The sequence below is a fragment of the Caretta caretta genome, chromosome 13 (assembly GCF_965140235.1).
Source record: "Caretta caretta isolate rCarCar2 chromosome 13, rCarCar1.hap1, whole genome shotgun sequence".
NCBI lineage: Eukaryota > Metazoa > Chordata > Testudines > Cheloniidae > Caretta > Caretta caretta.
Window position 1 is genome coordinate 43,040,451 of NC_134218.1, and position 17,231 is coordinate 43,057,681.

The 17,231-nt window shown below is 63.1% G+C and overlaps 2 protein-coding genes across 3 annotated transcripts; both read left to right on the forward strand.

Annotated features, from left to right (window-relative positions):
* The first annotated feature begins 1,027 nt into the window (after positions 1–1,027).
* SALL2 (spalt like transcription factor 2) lies at positions 1,028–10,348 on the forward strand. Of its 2 annotated transcripts, none has more exons than XM_048834307.2 (4): positions 1,028–1,190; positions 6,859–9,119; positions 9,276–9,674; positions 10,063–10,348. In XM_048834307.2, the coding sequence occupies exons 1-3, from the start codon at positions 1,118–1,120 to the stop codon at positions 9,654–9,656; spliced, it is 2,715 nt and encodes a 904-aa protein (XP_048690264.2). In that variant the 5' UTR covers positions 1,028–1,117; the 3' UTR covers positions 9,657–9,674; positions 10,063–10,348. The 2 variants fall into 2 exon arrangements, with proteins under 2 accessions (XP_048690264.2, XP_048690265.2); XM_048834308.2 differs by lacking the exon at positions 1,028–1,190 and adding an exon at positions 5,361–5,497.
* A 2,042-nt stretch (positions 10,349–12,390) lies between these two features.
* METTL3 (methyltransferase 3, N6-adenosine-methyltransferase complex catalytic subunit) lies at positions 12,391–17,150 on the forward strand. The gene is made up of 11 exons (XM_048834296.2): positions 12,391–12,599; positions 13,524–13,714; positions 14,038–14,436; positions 14,868–15,043; positions 15,264–15,480; positions 15,875–16,062; positions 16,330–16,368; positions 16,450–16,558; positions 16,644–16,709; positions 16,810–16,922; positions 16,993–17,150. The coding sequence occupies exons 1-11, from the start codon at positions 12,506–12,508 to the stop codon at positions 17,102–17,104; spliced, it is 1,704 nt and encodes a 567-aa protein (XP_048690253.2). The 5' UTR covers positions 12,391–12,505; the 3' UTR covers positions 17,105–17,150.
* The last annotated feature ends 81 nt before the right edge of the window (positions 17,151–17,231 follow it).

Sequence of the window (17,231 nt, forward strand, 5' to 3'; positions counted from 1 at the left end):
GGGCCCTGCACCCCCTAAAAATCCCCATCCCCCTTTCTCCAGCCCCAGTGCATGAGTCTCCTCTCAGCTGCATGAATGGAAGGGGCAGGCATGGCTCCCATAGGCAGCAAGTTGGGAGGTTCTCAGAGCCCCCCCCATCCCCATCCCCCCAACCCCTCCCCACTGAGCCACACACAGCAGCAGCCTGTCTCAAAGGGGCCCTTTCTGAGGGTTTTTTCGAAGTCTTTTCCCCCTTTGTGCTGCGGCTTCATTAACATTCCCGCAGCGCCAGCTCTGCTGAGGCCTGGGCTTTTGTGGTGCTCGGAGAGGTCAGGAGGCCGCCGGGAAGAGGTGAAAAGAAAAGGGGAAGAAAGAGGAAGGAAGGGTGTCATGGGGGGGAGACGGGGGGAGACGACAGGGCGGGAGGAGGGAGGGGGCATGTGCTGGGGGGGGCTCTGCTGCACGGCGTGGGGTGAGGGGCTCAGTAGGGGGCGCCCTCCGGACCGTCAGCGCTGACCCCAATGCCCCAGTGCGGCAGGAGGGGCAGGTTTGGGGAAGTGATGCCCACTTGGTGAGCGGTAAGGGGATGCTGCGTTTGCCCGAATCGGGGTATTAAAGCCAGTGCCACGGTTCAATCCCAAGTCGCATCCTGCCAAGTTCTGCCTGCAGGTTCCCTGCCTAGGGGAGGCACCTTCACGTCCCATCCTAACCCCCGTTTCGGCAAAATTAAACACCCTCCAGCCCTCCAGAGCCTGTAGCACTGCGAAGCAGCTGTTAAACTTTCCTCTGCCCCACCCCAGAGGCAGCTGCATCTCAGCCTCAGGCCAGGGCTCTCTGCAGAACCAGCCCAAGTGTCCTAGCTCTGGACCAGGCCGGCCCTGGGTAACCAGCCGCCCCACCCAGCGCCCGAGCTCTGCCCGGCAGGAAGGGGTTAAGGAGCCTTCGCAGCCCCAGGCACAAAAGAGACCCGAGTGACCGGCCAGATTAGGACTTCGCCTTGCCAATGAGGGCGCAAAGGAGGGGGCGTGTCCCTGCTCCGGGGAGGGGGCAGAGACCCCGCCTGGGAGACTCCCGGTGCCCACTGGCTCCCAAGCCGAGCGGCAGACCCAGGGGTGCCCGGCCCGGCGCCCCCGCGGGGATGTCTCGCCGCAAGCAGCGCAAACCCCAACAGCTCATCTCAGACTGCGACGGGTCCACGGCCTCCGAGAACGGTGGGTGCCGGGGGGGCCTGGCAGGTGTTGCTCGGAGGGAGGGGGGGGGCTGGGGCCGGCAGGGGGGCAGGGCAGACGGGGCAGGGGGAGTTCCCAAACTAAGTGAAACTCTCCAAAGTCTCCAACTCCCACGGGCTGTGCCCCTGCGCCCCTGCTCTGTCTAGGTCTGTATCCCCCTGCACCCCCTCATCTGTCCCCTGCACCCCGTCTCGCTCTGTATCCCCCTGCACCCTCATCTGTCCCCTGCACCCCGTCTAGCTCTGTATCCCCCTGCACCCCCTCATCTGTCCCCTGCACCCCATCTAGCTCTGTATCCCCCTGCACCCCCTCATCTGTCCCCTGCACCCCATCTAGCTATGTATTCCCCTGCACCCTCATCTGTCCCCTGCACCCCGTCTAGCTCTGTATCCCCCTGCACCCTCATCTGTCCCCTGCACCCTGTCTAGCTCTGTATCCCCCTGCACCCTCATCTGTCCCCTGCACCCCCTCATCTGTCCCCTGCACCCCATCTAGCTATGTATTCCCCTGCACCCTCATCTGTCCCCTGCACCCCATATAGCTCTGTATCCCCCTGCACGCCATCTGCCCCCTGCACCCCTCATCTGTCCCCTGCACCCCATCTAGCTCTGTATCCCCCTGCACCCCTCATCTGTCCCCTGCACCCCGTCTAGCTATGTATCCCCCTGCACCCCCATCTGTCCCCTGCACCCCATCTAGCTATGTATCCCCCTGCACCCCTCATCTGTCCCCTGCACCCCGTCTAGCTATGTATCCCCCTGCACCCCCATCTGCCCCCTGCACCCCATCTAGCTATGTATCCCCCTGCACCCCCCATCTGTCCCCTGCACCCCATCTAGCTATGTATCCCCCTGCACCCCCCATCTGTCCCCTGCACCCCGTCTAGCTCTGTATCACCCTGCACCCCATCCATCCCCTGCACCCCCTCATCTGTCCCCTGCACCCCATCTAGCTATGTATTCTCCTGCACCCTCATCTGTCCCCTGCACCCCATATAGCTCTGTATCCCCCTGCACGCCATCTGCCCCCTGCACCCCTCATCTGTCCCCTGCACCCCATCTAGCTCTGTATCCCCCTGCACCCCTCATCTGTTCCCTGCACCCCGTCTAGCTATGTATCCCCCTGCACCCCCATCTGTCTCCTGCACCCCATCTAGCTATGTATCCCCCTGCACCCCTCATCTGTGCCCTGTACCCCATTTAGCTATGTATCCCCCCATGCACCCCCTCATCTGTCCCTTGCACCCCACCTAGCTTTCTGTCCCCTGCACCCCATCTAGTTGTGTATCCCCCTGCACTCCCTCATCTGTCCCCTGCACCCCCTCATCTCTCCCCTGTATCCCATCTAGCTATGTATCCCCTGAACTCCCTCATCTGTCCCCTGCACCCCCTCATCTCTCCCCTGTACCCCATCTAGCTATGTTTCCCCTGCTCTCCTCATCTCTCTCCTACACCCCACCTAGCTTTCTGTCCCCTGCACCCCCTCATCTATCCCCTGCACCCCATCTAGCTATGTATCCCCCTGCACCCTTCATCTATCCCCTGCACCCCATATAGCTCTGTATCCCCAGCACCCCTCATCTGTCCTCCAGCACCCCATTTAGCTATATATCCCTCTGTCACCCCCTCATCTGTCCTCCGGCACCCCATCTACCTATGTATCCCCTGCACCCCCTCATCTGTCCCCTGCACCCTTCATCTCCCTTCCGGCACCCCATCTAGCTATGTTTCAGAGTAGCAGCTGTGTTAGTCTGTATCCGCAAAAAGAAAAGGAGGACCTGTGGCACCTTAGAGACTAACACGTTTATTTGAGCATCTAGCTTTGTATCCCCCTGCACCCCCTCATCTGTTCTCTGGCACCCCATCTAGCTCTTTATCCCCCTGCACCCCCATCTGTCCCCTGCACCCCATCTAGCTCTGTATCCCCCTGCACCCCCCATCTGTCCCCTGCACCCCATCTAGCTCTGTATTCCCCTGCACCCCCATCTGTCCCCTGCACCCCGTCTAGCTCTGTATCCCCCTGCACCCCCATCTGTCCTCCACACACCGTCATCTCTCCCCTGCACCCCCTCATCTGTCCTCCAGCACCTCATCTAGCTGTGTATGCCCTGCACCCCTCATCTGTCCCCTGAACCCCTCATCTATGTATCCCCTGCACCCCCTCATCTGTCCCCTGGCACCCCATCTTTGTATTCCCCCCTGCACCCCCTCACCTGTCCCCTGCACTCCTCATCTGTTGCCTTCACTCTTCTGTCTATGTATCCTCCTTGCCCCACCTCATCTGTCCCTCCCCACCCTTCATCTATGTGTCCCTGTGCAGCCTTCCACCTTCTCCTGCCCCCCCATCTGTGTGTATCCCCCGCACCCCTCATCTGTCTCTGGCACCCCCTCATTGCTCCTCCAGCGCCACATCTAGCTATGTATGCCCTGCACCCCACATCTGTCCCCTCCTACACGCTTTTCTACCTGTCCATCCACCCACCCATCCCTGTCCGTCCGTCCGTCCGTCTGTCTCTTCCCCACTCTGTGCAGCACAGGTCCCCTCCCAGCCCCCTCGGGACCCTTTGTGCGGTTGCTAGGTAACCCTGTGAGCCCTGGAAATCTTCTCTTGTGTTGAGTTTGGGGTTTTTCTTCTTGGGACTTTGGCTGCGGCAGAGGGAGCCGGAGAAATGGGCCGGGGCTCCCTGGGAGGGGCTGGTCAGAGCGAACATGCCCCCCAGTCCAGTGTCTGTCTGTCTGTCTGGTGCCAAACAGCAGGGCCCCACGGGCGTGAAGCCCCAGCTGGGTACACTGACCCCTGCTGCTCCAGAACCAGCGAGGCTGGATCCCGGGCTGGTGTAAACCTGCATGAGGGAAGCCAAGCCACCTTGGGGGAATCTGCCCCCCAGCTTCTGGGTCACCAGGTTCTCCCTGCACCTGCTGGCTTGGCCTGTGACAGTGCTTCGAGCCCTGGGGGTACACAGAGCTCTTCCAGGGGGTACCTTAACTCATCTAGAGATTGGCCTAGTTTTACAACAGGCTACAGAAAACGGGCTAGGGAAGTCCGGACAAAGGAGCATAGCGTCCAATAACTGGTTTATACCGCTCTCTACGCTAGACATGGAAATGTCGGAACAATAGTGATGTGCCGGTTGATTTACTGTATAATTACAGGGTAAAAGCACGGAAGTCGGCCATTGTTCAGTACTAGTGTGGCTGGGCCACTCTTCTATTTTCATGTCTGATGTTTAAGCAAGTAGTTTTTAAGTGTGGTGAAACTTGGGGTTACACAAGACAAAGGGGTACAGTCGTCTGGAAAGGTTGAGAGCCACTGGCCTAGGGGTCTCCTTCCACAACCCCACCTCCACCTGTCCCCCTGGGTGGCAGCTGCCCTGGGCATGCAGGAGGGCGGCTGTGGGGGAGTATCGGGGAGCAGGGACCCACAGCTGGGATCTACAGGGTGCAGGGACACCCCACACACACACACGTATAGGAGGGTGCAGGGACCCCTGTTGGATTTGAGGCACAGGGACCCCCAGCTGGTCTCGGGGACCCCCCAGGCATTGGGCTCAGGGATGCCCGGCTGGGCTTGGAGCTCGGGAACCCCCGGCTGGGTTCGGGGACCCCTGGGCATTGGGCGCAGGGACCCCCGGCTGGGCTCAGGGACCCCACGGCTGGATTCAAGGCGCAGGGACCCCCAGGCGTCGGGGGACAGGGAACCTTGGCTGTGCTCGGGTCACAGGGACCCCCAGGCATAGAGGTGCAAAGACCCCCAGTTGGTCGCGGGGACCTCACAGCTGGATTCAGGGCACAGGGACCCCCGAGCATCGGGGCGCAAGGACCCCTGGCTGGGCTCGGGGACCCCACAGCTGGATTCAGGGCGCGAGGACCTCCCGGACATCTGGGCACAGGGAACCCTGGCTGGGCTCGGGGCACAGGGACCCCCGGGCATAGAGGCGCAAGGACCCCCAGTTGGGCGCGGGGACCCCACAGCTCGAGTCAGGGCGCGGGGGACCCCAGGCATCGGGGCGCAAGGACCCCTGGCTGGGCTCCACACGGAGCGGGCCCCCGTGCGTCGGAGCGCCCGCAGCGCTGGCCCCGGGCTCGCCGCCCCGGACTCCGGACACCAGAGGTCCCTGCAGCCCCGGCGGGTCGGATCCGCTCCGGCTCCTCCCTGCATCCGCCCCTCCTCCTGCTTCCTCCCCCCGCATCCTCCTTCTCCTCCGCCCGGAGCGCGCAGGCCCCGCGCCCGGACCGCCCCGCGCCCGCAGCTCCAGTGCCCGGGGACACGGGCCATGGCGGAGCCCGCAGGTGCGGTACTGTCCCTCGGCCCGCCCGCCTGGGACCGGTCCCGGGCCGCCGCCGCCGGGAGGGGGGAGCGGCTCGTCCGGCCTCTGTCCGTGCGTCCCCTGCACCGTCTGTGTGTCTGTCTGTCCGTGCGTCCCCTGCACCTTTCTGTCTGTCTGTCTGTCCGTCCGTGAGTCCCCTGCACCGTCTGTCTGTCTGTCCGTGCGTCCCCTGCACCTACCTGTCTGTCTGTCTGTCCGTGAGTCCCCTGCACCGTCTGTCTGTCTGTCCATCCGTGCATCCCCTGCACCTTTCTGTCTGTCCCCTGCACCGTCTGTCTGTCTGTCTGTCCGTGCGTCCCCTGCACCGTCTGTCTGTCTGTCCCCTGCACCTTCGGTGTGTCTGTCTGTCCGTGAGTCCCCTGCACCGTCTGTCTGTCTGTCCATCCGTGCATCCCCTGCACCTTTCTGTCTGTCCCCTGCACCGTCTGTCTGTCTGTCTGTCCGTGCGTCCCCTGCACCGTCTGTCTGTCTGTCCCCTGCACCTTCGGTGTGTCTGTCTGTCCGTGAGTCCGCTGCACCGTCTGTCTGTCTGTCCCCTGCACCTTCGGTGTGTCTGTCTGTCCGTGCGTCCCCTGCACCTTTCTGTCGGTCTGTCTATCTATCTGTCCCCTGCACCTTTCTGTCTGTCCCCTGCACCTTCTTTGTGTCTGTCTGTCCATCCGTGCGTCCCCTGCGCCTTTCTGTCTGTCTGTCCATCCGTCCCATCCATGTGCCCCTGTCTGTCCATCCCTACCTCCCCTGCACCCTCTGTCTCTCTGTTCCCCAGCACCTTTCTGTCTGTCTGTGCATACATCCCCTGCACCCTCTGTCTGTCCGTCCCTCCCCTCTGCCCCTCTGTCTGTCTGTCCATATGTCTCATGCATCCCAATGGGATTACTCCTGATTTACACCCTGGGAAAATGAGAACCGGGCCCTGTCTCCCTCTCAGCCTGGGACCTGACCCCCCTCTGGACTCCCTTGTGCCGGTGAGGGGTGGGCATGCGTGGCACCAGGGGGTGCCGTGCGGGGAAAGCCAGCTAGGCACTGTGTTCTGAGCGGGGAAGGGGGAGGACTGCATGGAGGGGACTTGGGGGAGGCAGCTCCCCAGCCCTTATGCAGCCTTGAGGGGAGCAGGCTCCTCTGCCCCCTATAGCTTTGTGGGGATGTAGGGAAACCCGCTATAGTTACGGGGGAGATCTTAGGTTCCTGTATAGATATGGGAACTGTCTCTGGTTCCCCTATGGTTTGGGGGAGTTGCGGAAGCTCTGGGTTGCAGGGGACTCCCCTGGCATTGCTACTCCAAGGTCTGACCCTCTGTCTCTCTCTCTCTCCCTCTCTCCACAGGGGACACAGGTGACGAGGCAGCCCCGTCCTGCCCCACGGAGCTTGCTGCCCACCGGGACACCTGTCACCCCGAGCAGCCCCCTCCCTCTTCCTCCTCCTCGGCCAACGGGCAAGACAGCGCTGGCTCTTCCTCCTCCTCCTCCTCCTCCTCCTCTTCCTCCTCCTCGGAGCCCCGGCCCGACAGCCCCCCGGGCATGGAGACAGAGACGGCTCCTCTGGCCAGCAATCCCTTGGCCCCGGACCCACCCCCTCCTCGGCCGCCACCGCCCCTGGCTCCACCAGCTGCCCCCCCCCACTCTGGGCACCTCAACATCCCCCTGATCCTGGAGGAGCTGCGGGTGCTCCAGCAGCGCCAGCTACACCAGATGCAGATGACGGAGGAGATCTGCCGGCAGGTGCTGCTGCTGGGCTCCTTGGGGCAGTCAGCCCCCTCGGCCCCCGCCTCAGAGCCAGCCCCGGGAGCCTCCCACCAACCCAAGGCCCCCTTGCCTGTCTTCTCCATCAAGTCCGAGCCGGTGAGGACCCAGGTGTCGGGCTCCCCAGAGGTGCCCAAGCCCACCTTTTTCCACCTCTACCACCCCTTCCCTGGCAGCGCCAGGGGCCCCAAAGCAGAGCCCATCCTGGCCCCAGCGTTCCCTGCCACGGGGCTCCTGGCCGCCCAGTGTCTGGGGGCAGCACGGGGCCTGGAGCAGGCCACCTCCCCAGGGCTGCTGCGGCAGAAGAACGGGGCCGGGGGAGCCGAGCTGGGGCTGGAGGAGAAGCCGGGGGGTCGGCACAAGTGCCGCTTCTGCGCCAAGGTCTTCGGGAGCGACAGCGCCCTGCAGATCCACCTGCGCTCCCACACGGGCGAGCGCCCCTACAAGTGCAACGTCTGTGGCAACCGCTTCACCACCCGGGGCAACCTCAAAGTGCACTTCCACCGGCACCGGGAGAAGTACCCCCATGTCCAGATGAACCCCCACCCGGTCCCGGAGCACCTCGACTACGTGCTGACCGGCGCCGGGCTGCCCTATGGCATGTCCGTGCCGCCGGAGAAGGCCGAGCCGGGTGAGGAAGCAGCGCCCCCCGAGCGCAAGGGGCTGAGCGCCACCGAGAGCCTGACACTGCTCTCGGGCACCGCGGCCGGGGGCACAGCCGCCACTCAGACCCTGCCCGTCTTCAACAAGCTGGTGCTGATGAAAGCGGCCGAGGGGCGGGGGAAGGGGGACGAAAACACGCCGCCGGGGCGGGAAGCAGAAGGAGCCCGGGTGCCCCTGGGCAAGCTGCCCAGCTGGGCCCTGCTGGCCAACCACTTCAAGGCGGGCAGCACCGGCTTCCCCTTCCCCTATGTGCTGGAGCCGCTGGGAGCCTCCCCCTCGGAGACCTCCAAGCTGCAGCAGCTGGTGGAAAAGATCGACCGACAGGGGGCCTCGCCCGGAGCCGGCCCGGCGGCCCCCTCGGCCTCCTCGCCGCCCTCCTCTTCCTCCTCGGGGCCCAACCAGTGCGTGATCTGCCTGCGGGTGCTGAGCTGCCCCCGGGCACTGCGCCTTCACTATGGGCAGCACGGAGGGGAGCGGCCCTTCAAGTGCAAGGTGTGCGGCCGGGCCTTCTCCACCCGGGGCAATCTGCGAGCGCATTTCGTGGGCCACAAGGCCAGCCCGGCTGCCCGAGCCCAGAACTCCTGCCCCATCTGCCAGAAGAAGTTCACCAACGCCGTCAGCCTCCAGCAACACGTCCGCATGCACCTCGGGGGCCAGATCCCCAATGGAGCCCTGCTGCCTGAGCCCCCCGCTACCCCAGGGGAGGGCCCCCGCCAGCCCGAGGGTCCCGCCCCGCAGAGGGACGAGGAGGAGCTGTCGGAGGAGGAGGAGGAGGAGGAAGGCAGCGATGAGGACTCACTGGACAGCAGCACGGAGAAGGCCATGGGGGGCGAGGAGAGGGCGTCCAGCCCGGAAGAGGAAGCAGCCCCAGCTCATGCCAAGGAAGAGGAGGATGCTGGGAAGCCAGAGGTGGGGGGAGCAGCTGATCGCAGCCGCTCGCCTCCTGCGGGAAGGAGCCCCCCACCGGCCACGGAGGGAGAAGGGGACCCTAGCGCCCAGAAGGCAGAGGAAGGAGGAGACAGAGCACAGGAGGGAGAGGAGGAGGGGGCAGCAGGGGCTGGAGCCGAAGAGCCACGGGCCAGCCAGGCCAAAGAGGGGGTGGCACTGGCCTGTGGGGTATGCAAGGAGGGATTCCCTGACGGGGCAGCACTGCGTAAGCACGCCCTGGCAGCCCACCACCAGGTAAGGGAGCCCCTGCTCCTCAACCCCGATTCGCGAGACTGTCCCCTGCCTCTCTCCCTGCTCGAACCTCCCCCATCTGCCCTTGCCTTTACCCAGGGCCCTCGGTCTCCCTTGAGATTGAATGGGCTCCCCTGTCTGTCTCTGTCCCGGTGGCAGGTTCCCCTGGGCAGCACAGCGTGGAGCTGCGGCACAGCACGGCGTGGCCGGCGTCTGGTCCCAGAGGCCCTAGCAACACCGGGAGGCACAGCAAAGCTGCAGGAGTTCCTGGCGCGGGATGTGCCGGCCCAGCTGGTGGGGCCCCTGTCCTTCTGGAACCAGTACACGGCCTTCATCGCAGGGGGGTGCCTGGCTGCCAAGACCTGCCGGGGCCCCCCCATCACCACTACCCCCTCCTCCTCCACTGCACCCCCTGTGCTTTTTGGCCCGGCCGCTGCACCCAGCAAGGCAGCACCCCCCGAAGCCAAGGAGAAGCCGGCGGGAGGACCCCCAGCTGCAGGGGAGGCTGCCCCAGAGAGCCAAGGCAAAGCGGAAAAGTAGCCTGCAGGCCCTCAGCAGGTAACATCCTTCCTTCCCCAGGGAACAAAGAGAGGAGGAGCTTGACCCCAAAGTCCAGCCCAGCTGTGATGGGGGGCTGCCCCAGAGACACAGGGAATCCCCGCAGCCTTCCCAGCCATGGCACAGCTCTTTCCCCAATTTAGCCATTTCTTGGGGGGTGGGGAGCTGGGAGGGTGGTTGATGGAAAGGATGGGGGCCAGGGCAGACTAGGGGTCACTTGGGAGAGGGCTGGGGTAGGAGGTTGCTTGGTGGGATGGATTTGGGGTCAGAGGTCAGTCAGTAGGAGGGGTAGATGTCAGAGGTCATGCCATCAGTTTGGGGGTTGTGCGACCCCACTCTGCCCAGCAGTGCTGCCCCCTAACCCCATCTCTCTCTCTCTCTCCTCCAGGGGGCGCCAGCCCTGGCGTGCTGCAAGAGGCACCAGCCCCCGTGAGGGGATCAGGAATCGGGGACGCGGCCCCCACACAACTTTAGTGGCATTTTAGTCTTTTACTTTTACCGTAGCTCAGAGGGGACTGGGCGGGGGGCAGGACCCTGGCGCGGGGACCGGGGCTCGTCCCAGCCACCCTGGACCCATAGTGAAGTGCCCTCTAGTGTAGAACAAAGGCCCAGCCTCTCTGGCCAGGGTCAGCGGGACTTTGTCTGCGTCCATCATTAAAGCAGTTTGACAAATCCCCAGAGACTCAGGTCTTATTCTTCCCAGGGACGGGATGCGGGGGGTGAGTAGGGAGATTCAGACTTTTCTCTGCATCACACACACAGAGCAGAGCTTGTCCCTTCCAGCAGGGGGCAATAGGTGTACACAGACACATGGCAGGACTCGTCCCTCCACCAGGGGGCAACAGGGAAACACACACCCACACAGAGCAGAGCTTGTCCCTTCCAGCAGGGGGCAATAGGGGTACACAGACACATGGCAGGACTCGTCCCTCCACCAGGGGGCAACAGGGAAACACACACCCACACAGAGCAGAGCTTGTCCCTTCCAGCAGGGGGCAGCAGGGACAGACAAACAAATGGCAGGACTCACACACACGGCAGGGCTTGTCCCCTCCAGCACGGGGAAGCAGGGACACACACACACACACACACACGGCAAGGTTCGTCCCTTCCAGCAGGGGTCAGCAGCGACATATACACACTTTGGTCGCCTCATTACCTCCAGTGTGACTAAGGAGCCAGGCCCATGTGGCTGGGGGTTGTAACACGCTCATGTTCCCTGTGGATCGACACTGGGGGGCAAGAGGGGGGTTGCACACACTCCCCAGTGGATTACCAGTACTGCCTGTCTCCAGCCCTGCTCCCTGCATCCAGGCCGGGCTCTTTTCCCCTCCCCTGCCAGTTTCACATAATGCTCCTCAGCTGCTTGAGCCTGATCCAGCCAGAGCTGCTTGGGAGGCCTCTGATGAGGGGAACGTCCAGCCACCGCTAATCCCCAGAGTCATCCCCCCTTCCTTCTCCAACTCAGCTGTTCTTCCCTCCCCTCCTATCTTGCCATCCCTGTTTCATTTTCCCTCCCTCCTGCATCTGCCAGCTCTTCCTGTCTCTCTCCAGCCCCCTCACCACGGCAGATTAGCTGCCCCCTCAGCCCAGGTGCCATGCTAAAGTCAGGGGGAGGGAAGAGTTCTTTACCCCCAGGAGGGACCTAGGGCTAGATTCAAGGACAGTGAGTCTGTGGCGGAACTGGGACTGGAACTCAGGCATCCTGAATCCTAGGGTGTGAACTGCCTGGCAATCTGGCGCCCCCCTATGCTCCACATGGGGCAAACACCCAGGGGTGTTTTCTGCTGCCCGAAACTCTTCTGCTGCCCTCCAGAGGTGGCTGCATGTTGAGGGGGTGATGTGCCTGGGGACACAAAGGGGCTGGAGGAATGGCAAATGTTATCCTTCAACCAGCCTAAAGCATGCCAGGGAAAGGAGAAGCTGCAACAGAAGAGGGAGCAGGGTTAGGCCCTCATCCCTGCCCACAGCTGGTCACTATCACTGGGTTTGTCTGTCAGCCCCCAGGATCGGGTCAGTGCCAGGTGCTCACTACCATGCTCCTTCGTGCCAGAACGGCCTCCCTAGTGTCTGCGAAAAGCAGCTGCCCCCAGTCACCAGTGGGACGGGTTTTGCGCCCAGGGGCCAGTGACCAAGATGGCTGCCTCCACAGGTCCACTGCATTGACAGCAGGGCTTGTGGCTTGGGGAAGGAATGCTCTGGTGCCAGTAACCAACATGGTCGCCACAGCTTCGCAGTGAGATTGCCACACCTTCTATTCACCGCCTTGATGTGAGAGACCAACAGGGGGTGCCACTTCAGATGGGGGCCAGACACCAACATGGCTACAACCACTGCCCTGTGAGGCTGGTGTGGAGTCCAAGTATAGCCAACAAGGGCCAAAGCCTTTGTGCCAGTAACAAAGATGGCTGCTATAGCGCGGCTAAGCGCCTCGGTGCCAGTAAACAAGATGGCAGCCAAGCCATCCCCAGTCAAAAATGGCCGCCGTGAGGCTTTAAAACCAAGATGGCCGTCGTTTGCCAGTAAATAAGATGGCTGCTTTTAAAACAAAGATAACCAAGATGGCGGCTTTAAAAAAAATACCCCTAACCAAGATGGCCGCTCTCTACGCAACCCCCCATAACCTTGCTTGCCAGTATACATGATGGCCACGGCGGATTCGAGGTGTGGGCAGAAACCGGAAGTGCGCGCTCCTTATCTCAATCCCCCCGAGGCATTTCCGGTTACTGCTTTTTGCGCGGCTCGGGTGAGCAGCATCGGTCCGCCCGGTGCCTGGGGCTGCCTGAGCGGGAAAGGGCGGCGGGGCCGGAGAGCCCGGGCCGGGCCGGACCATGTCGGACACGTGGAGCTCGATCCAGGCCCACAAGAAGCAGCTGGACTCGCTGCGGGAGCGGCTCCAGCGGCGGCGGAAACAGGATCCGCTGGGTGAGGAGTTGGGGGGGCAGTGGGGGTCAAAGGGCAGCGCGGGGCCATGTAGTTCAGGGGTCAAAGGGCACGGGGTCGTGGCCACTCATAGGGCATTGATGATGCAAGTAGGTCAGGGGCAACGGGAAGAGGGTCAGGAGGCAAAGGACACGTGGGGGCAGTGGTGACACCGGCAGGATCCCCTGGGGGGTCAGGGGGGGTCGCAGGGCCAAAGGGCAAGTGGCACGAGTGGGGAACTGGGGCCCAGAGGATACCAAGGGGTCAGGGGTAACTAGGGGAGGCAACGGGCACAATGGACATGGGGCGGCGGGCACAAGGCTCGGTGGGGACTGGGGTTTGGCCGGGGAAGTGGGGGCTCAGGGAGGTAGATGGTCGTGTGGGGGGGTGCAGGCTAGATCCCTTGGCTGTGAGATCGAGGGGCACTGTGGGGGTCAAAGGTCAGCAAGGCCATGACTGGATCAGATGGGCAGATGCAGGGGTACTGGGCCAGGGGGATTAGGAACCATGAGGCAGGGCCAGAGGGTGGCTGCAGCAGTGGCAGAAGCAGGACCCTTGTGTTGGGGTCAGACGTTCAAGGGCATTTTGGGCTCAAGTGGTCCCCAAAGGGCACTGGGGCAACAAGGTGCTGGGGATACAGGGGGTCAGGAATGCAGGAGGCATTGGGGGCCAGGGTGGCAGGAGAAGCCATGGGGTTGGGGCACTAGGGGGGTCGACAGCAGCTGCAGCAGAGACCCCAGCTGGATCCACTGGCACAGGGGTGAGAGGCAGTGGGGAAGGGGGCAGGACTGATTGGCTGCGATGGTTGGGATTGGGGTGAGGTGGGGGATTTGGTGTTGTGGGCAAGTGCCAGGGCAGTAGGTGGGGAAGGGGGTGTCACCTCTCGGTACTCAGACATCACCAGCCTCACCCCATCTCTCTCCCCAGACCTCAGGAACCCAGAGCTTGCGTCACCCTTCCGCAGCGACAGCCCAGTGCCCGCAGCCCCCACACTCAGCACCGCAGCTAGAGAGCTGGCCACTGACCCTGAGCTGGAGAAGAAGCTGCTGCATCACCTCTCGGACCTGGGGCTGGCGCTGCCCACCGATGCCCTCTCCATCTGCCTGGCCATCTCCACAGTGAGAGCCCGGTCCCTCCCTCTTGCTGCTGGTCCCATGGGACCCAGCCCCATTCCCCTCCACCACCCATCCATGTGAAAACACACCCGCCTTCCCCCAGCAACGCCTGCTTTGTTTCCTGTTTGGTGTTCCTTTGTTCCCTGGGTTGGCTGATCCTCTGACAGATGCCCCCCACCCTCCCTCCAGTTTGACCATCCTGCCTCCCCATGCTGCACTCCATCTCTCCCCACATGGGGGACCCTGTCTCTCCACCCTGCCAGGCACTAGGGTGACCCCATCTCTCTTCACACTTGCCCCACCCCGTGACCCTGTCTGTCCCACAGCCGGAGGCCCCCATCACCCAGCACAGCGTGGAGAGCCTACTGCAGAAGTTTGCGGCTCAGGAGCTGATCGAGGTGCGCCGGGGACTGCTGCAGGACGACGAGGAGCAGCCCACTCTGGTCACCTATGCTGACCACTCCAAGCTCTCCGCCATGATGGGCGCTGTGGCTGAGAGGAAAGGCCCCACTGAACCAGGCAGCACTGGGGGCCAGAAGCGCTGGGCGGAGCAGGATGCTGGGGGTGCCATTCCTTCCCCAGCTGGTGCCACCCCCTCTGCCTTGACCACCTCGGAGCTGGCCAAGGAGCCAGCCAAGAAGTCTCGGAAGCAGGCATCGGACCTGGACCTGGAGATCGAGAGCCTGCTGAGCCAGCAGTCCACCAAGGAGCAGCAGAGCAAGAAGGTACCAGCTGGACACCTGGATCCTAGCCTCAACACAGGCTGGGGGGCCCAGTGCTGGGATCGCTCCGTGGCTCTGGGAGGGCAGTGGAGTCTAGTGGGTTGGAGCAAACATGATCTCAACCCTGGCTTGGGGTGGGATCCTGAGACCTTTTTTCTCTGGACCAATACAGTCTGTTTCCTTTCCGCACCTCGTTAACAACGTTCATTGGTACAGGCTATTGTGACCATTTATGAACCCTTACCCAGTTTCCAGCAGTTGGGGAAGGTCTGCTAGACCGCAGTTATTCCCACAGGGAGGAGCAGGGTGGTGGGGAGACTGGGAGTCAGGACTCCTGGGTTGTATCCCTGGCTCTGGGAGGGGACTGGGGTAGGAGTGGGGGGAAGGGAACCCCGGATTCCTGGGTCCTTCTCACTGCTCTCCCCCCACCCCAGGTGAGCCAGGAGATCCTGGAGCTGCTGAACACAACCACGGCCAAGGAGCAGTCAATCGTGGAGAAGTTCCGCTCACGAGGCCGCGCCCAGGTACAGGAGTTCTGTGACTATGGCACCAAGGAGGAGTGTATGAAAGCCACAGATGCTGAGCGGCCCTGCCGCAAACTGCATTTCAGGTGAGAGCCAGCACCGGGGCTGGGAGCCAGGACACCTGGGTTCTGTCCCAGGCTTGAGGAGGGGAGTGGGGTTTGGTGGGTTAGAGCAGGGGGCGTTGGGAGCCGGGACTCCTGGGTTCTGTCCCTGCCTCTGGGAGGGGAGTGGTCTAGTGGGGGGAACGGCAAGTCGGACACCTGGACTCCTGGGTTCCATGTCTGTCGTTTCCCGCTCTCCCCACAGGCGCATCATTAACAAGCACACGGACGAGTCTCTGGGCGACTGCTCCTTCCTCAACACCTGCTTCCACATGGACACCTGCAAGTACGTCCACTATGAGATTGATGCCTGTGCCGACCTGGACGCCTCTGGGGGGCGCGACCACAACGCTGGCCAGGAGCTGGTGCTGCCTCAGGCAGTGGGTGGGGACCCCAGCATCGACCGTCTCTTCCCCCCGCAGGTATCGCTGGCAGGTGGGAGGAATGTCTGGGCAAATCAAAGGGGGTGGGGGGTTAGGGAGGAAGTGGTATGGGACAGCAGGGCTCTGGGCAGCGCAGCTGTCAGATCTCTGGGGAAAGGTTTGGTGGGGGGCTCTGGGCAGCATTACAGGGGTGAGACTGTCCTGTCTCTGGGGAAGGGTTTGGGGTGATGAGGGGGCTCTGGGCAGCGTTATGGGGGTGGGGCTGTCAGGGCTCTGGAGAGGGGCACAGAGGCTGGTGAGCTGTGGGACGAGGCGGCTCTGGGGAGCCCAGTGTGAGGTGGAGGCTCCCTGCTGTGCCATCAGCGGCTGGAGGCCATTCTCCTTGGGGATAGGGAGTTTTGGTTTCTCTCTGACACCCCCCTTCCCCCCCCAGTGGATCTGCTGCGACATCCGCTATCTGGATGTCAGCATTCTGGGCAAGTTCGCGGTGGTCATGGCTGACCCGCCCTGGGACATCCACATGGAGCTGCCTTACGGCACCCTGACCGATGACGAGATGCGGCGCCTCAACATCCCCGTCCTGCAGGACGAAGGGTTTCTCTTCCTCTGGGTCACTGGCCGGTATGGGGGGGCGGGGGCAGGGCTTGAGCCTCTGGGTCACCAGCCAGTACAGGTGGGGCATGCAGCAGAGGCTCTGGGTCACCAGCTGGTACTAGGCAGGGGGGGGAGGTGGGTGAGCCTGCTACGGCTCCTGGGGTGGGTCAGGCTGCGGGACAGGCAGTCTGTGCGTCACTGTGTGGTGTGGCAACGGAGGGGGGGGGTCTAGGCTAGGTTGAAAGGGTGCCTGGGTCAGTAGAGCATCTCACCCCTGCCCTGCTCTCCCCCCAGGGCCATGGAGCTGGGACGCGAGTGCCTCAATCTCTGGGGGTAAGTGTCTGTCTCCCTCACCCCCCCCCATGCCACTGCCCCCTCTAGCCTAGCCCCTAACCCCCTCTCCTTCTGCCCCAGGTACGAGCGGGTGGACGAGATCATCTGGGTGAAAACCAACCAGCTGCAGCGAATCATCCGCACGGGGCGGACGGGGCACTGGCTGAACCATGGGAAGGAGCACTGCCTGGTATGGGGGAGCACTGCCTTGGACCAGGTAATATGGGGGGGGTCTCCCCAGCACCTGGCTCAGCCTCTCTCTCTCTCCTGTACAGGTGGGGGTCAAAGGGAACCCCCAAGGCTTCAACCGGGGCCTGGACTGCGATGTCATCGTAGCTGAGGTGAGTTCAGCCCCTCCCCACACTCTGGCCCCCCTGCTGGGAGTGGCCAGGGCTCTTTCCCTGCTCCCCACAGCTCCCCCATGGCCACCACCTCTTGCAGGTCCGTTCCACCAGTCACAAGCCAGATGAGATCTATGGCATGATCGAGCGCCTCTCTCCTGGCACCCGCAAGATCGAGCTGTTTGGCCGCCCTCATAATGTGCAGCCCAACTGGTGAGTGTTTCCCCCCCACCCCGGACACTAGGACCCCCCACCCTCTAACCCTGCCCTCTCTCTTTGCCAGGATCACCCTGGGCAACCAGTTGGATGGCATCCACCTCCTGGACCCTGATGTGGTGGCCCAGTTCAAGCAGCGCTACCCAGACGGGATCATCTCCAAGCCCAAGAACATGTAGGGGATGGGGGGACAGGGCTATTTCGTAATAAAACAAGAAAACTGGTGCTGGGCCTCACTCCCTGGGACTGGTGGCAGCTGCTGGCGCTGGGCACAGGCAGCCCCCCCAGAGCCCATTCCGCTCCCAA

Excerpts from the sequence above, each read along its gene's own strand:
- SALL2 (XM_048834307.2), top strand. The coding sequence starts at position 1,118 with ATGTCTCGCCGCAAGCAGCGCAAACCCCAACAGCTCATCTCAGACTGC. Across the intron at positions 1,191-6,858 it reads GTCCACGGCCTCCGAGAACG|GGGACACAGGTGACGAGGCA; the intron begins GTGGGTGCCGGG and ends CTCTCTCCACAG. Across the intron at positions 9,120-9,275 it reads CCCTGGCAGCCCACCACCAG|GTTCCCCTGGGCAGCACAGC; the intron begins GTAAGGGAGCCC and ends TCCCGGTGGCAG.
- METTL3 (XM_048834296.2), top strand. The coding sequence starts at position 12,506 with ATGTCGGACACGTGGAGCTCGATCCAGGCCCACAAGAAGCAGCTGGAC. Across the intron at positions 15,481-15,874 it reads ACCGTCTCTTCCCCCCGCAG|TGGATCTGCTGCGACATCCG; the intron begins GTATCGCTGGCA and ends TTCCCCCCCCAG. Across the intron at positions 16,559-16,643 it reads ATGGGAAGGAGCACTGCCTG|GTGGGGGTCAAAGGGAACCC; the intron begins GTATGGGGGAGC and ends TCTCCTGTACAG.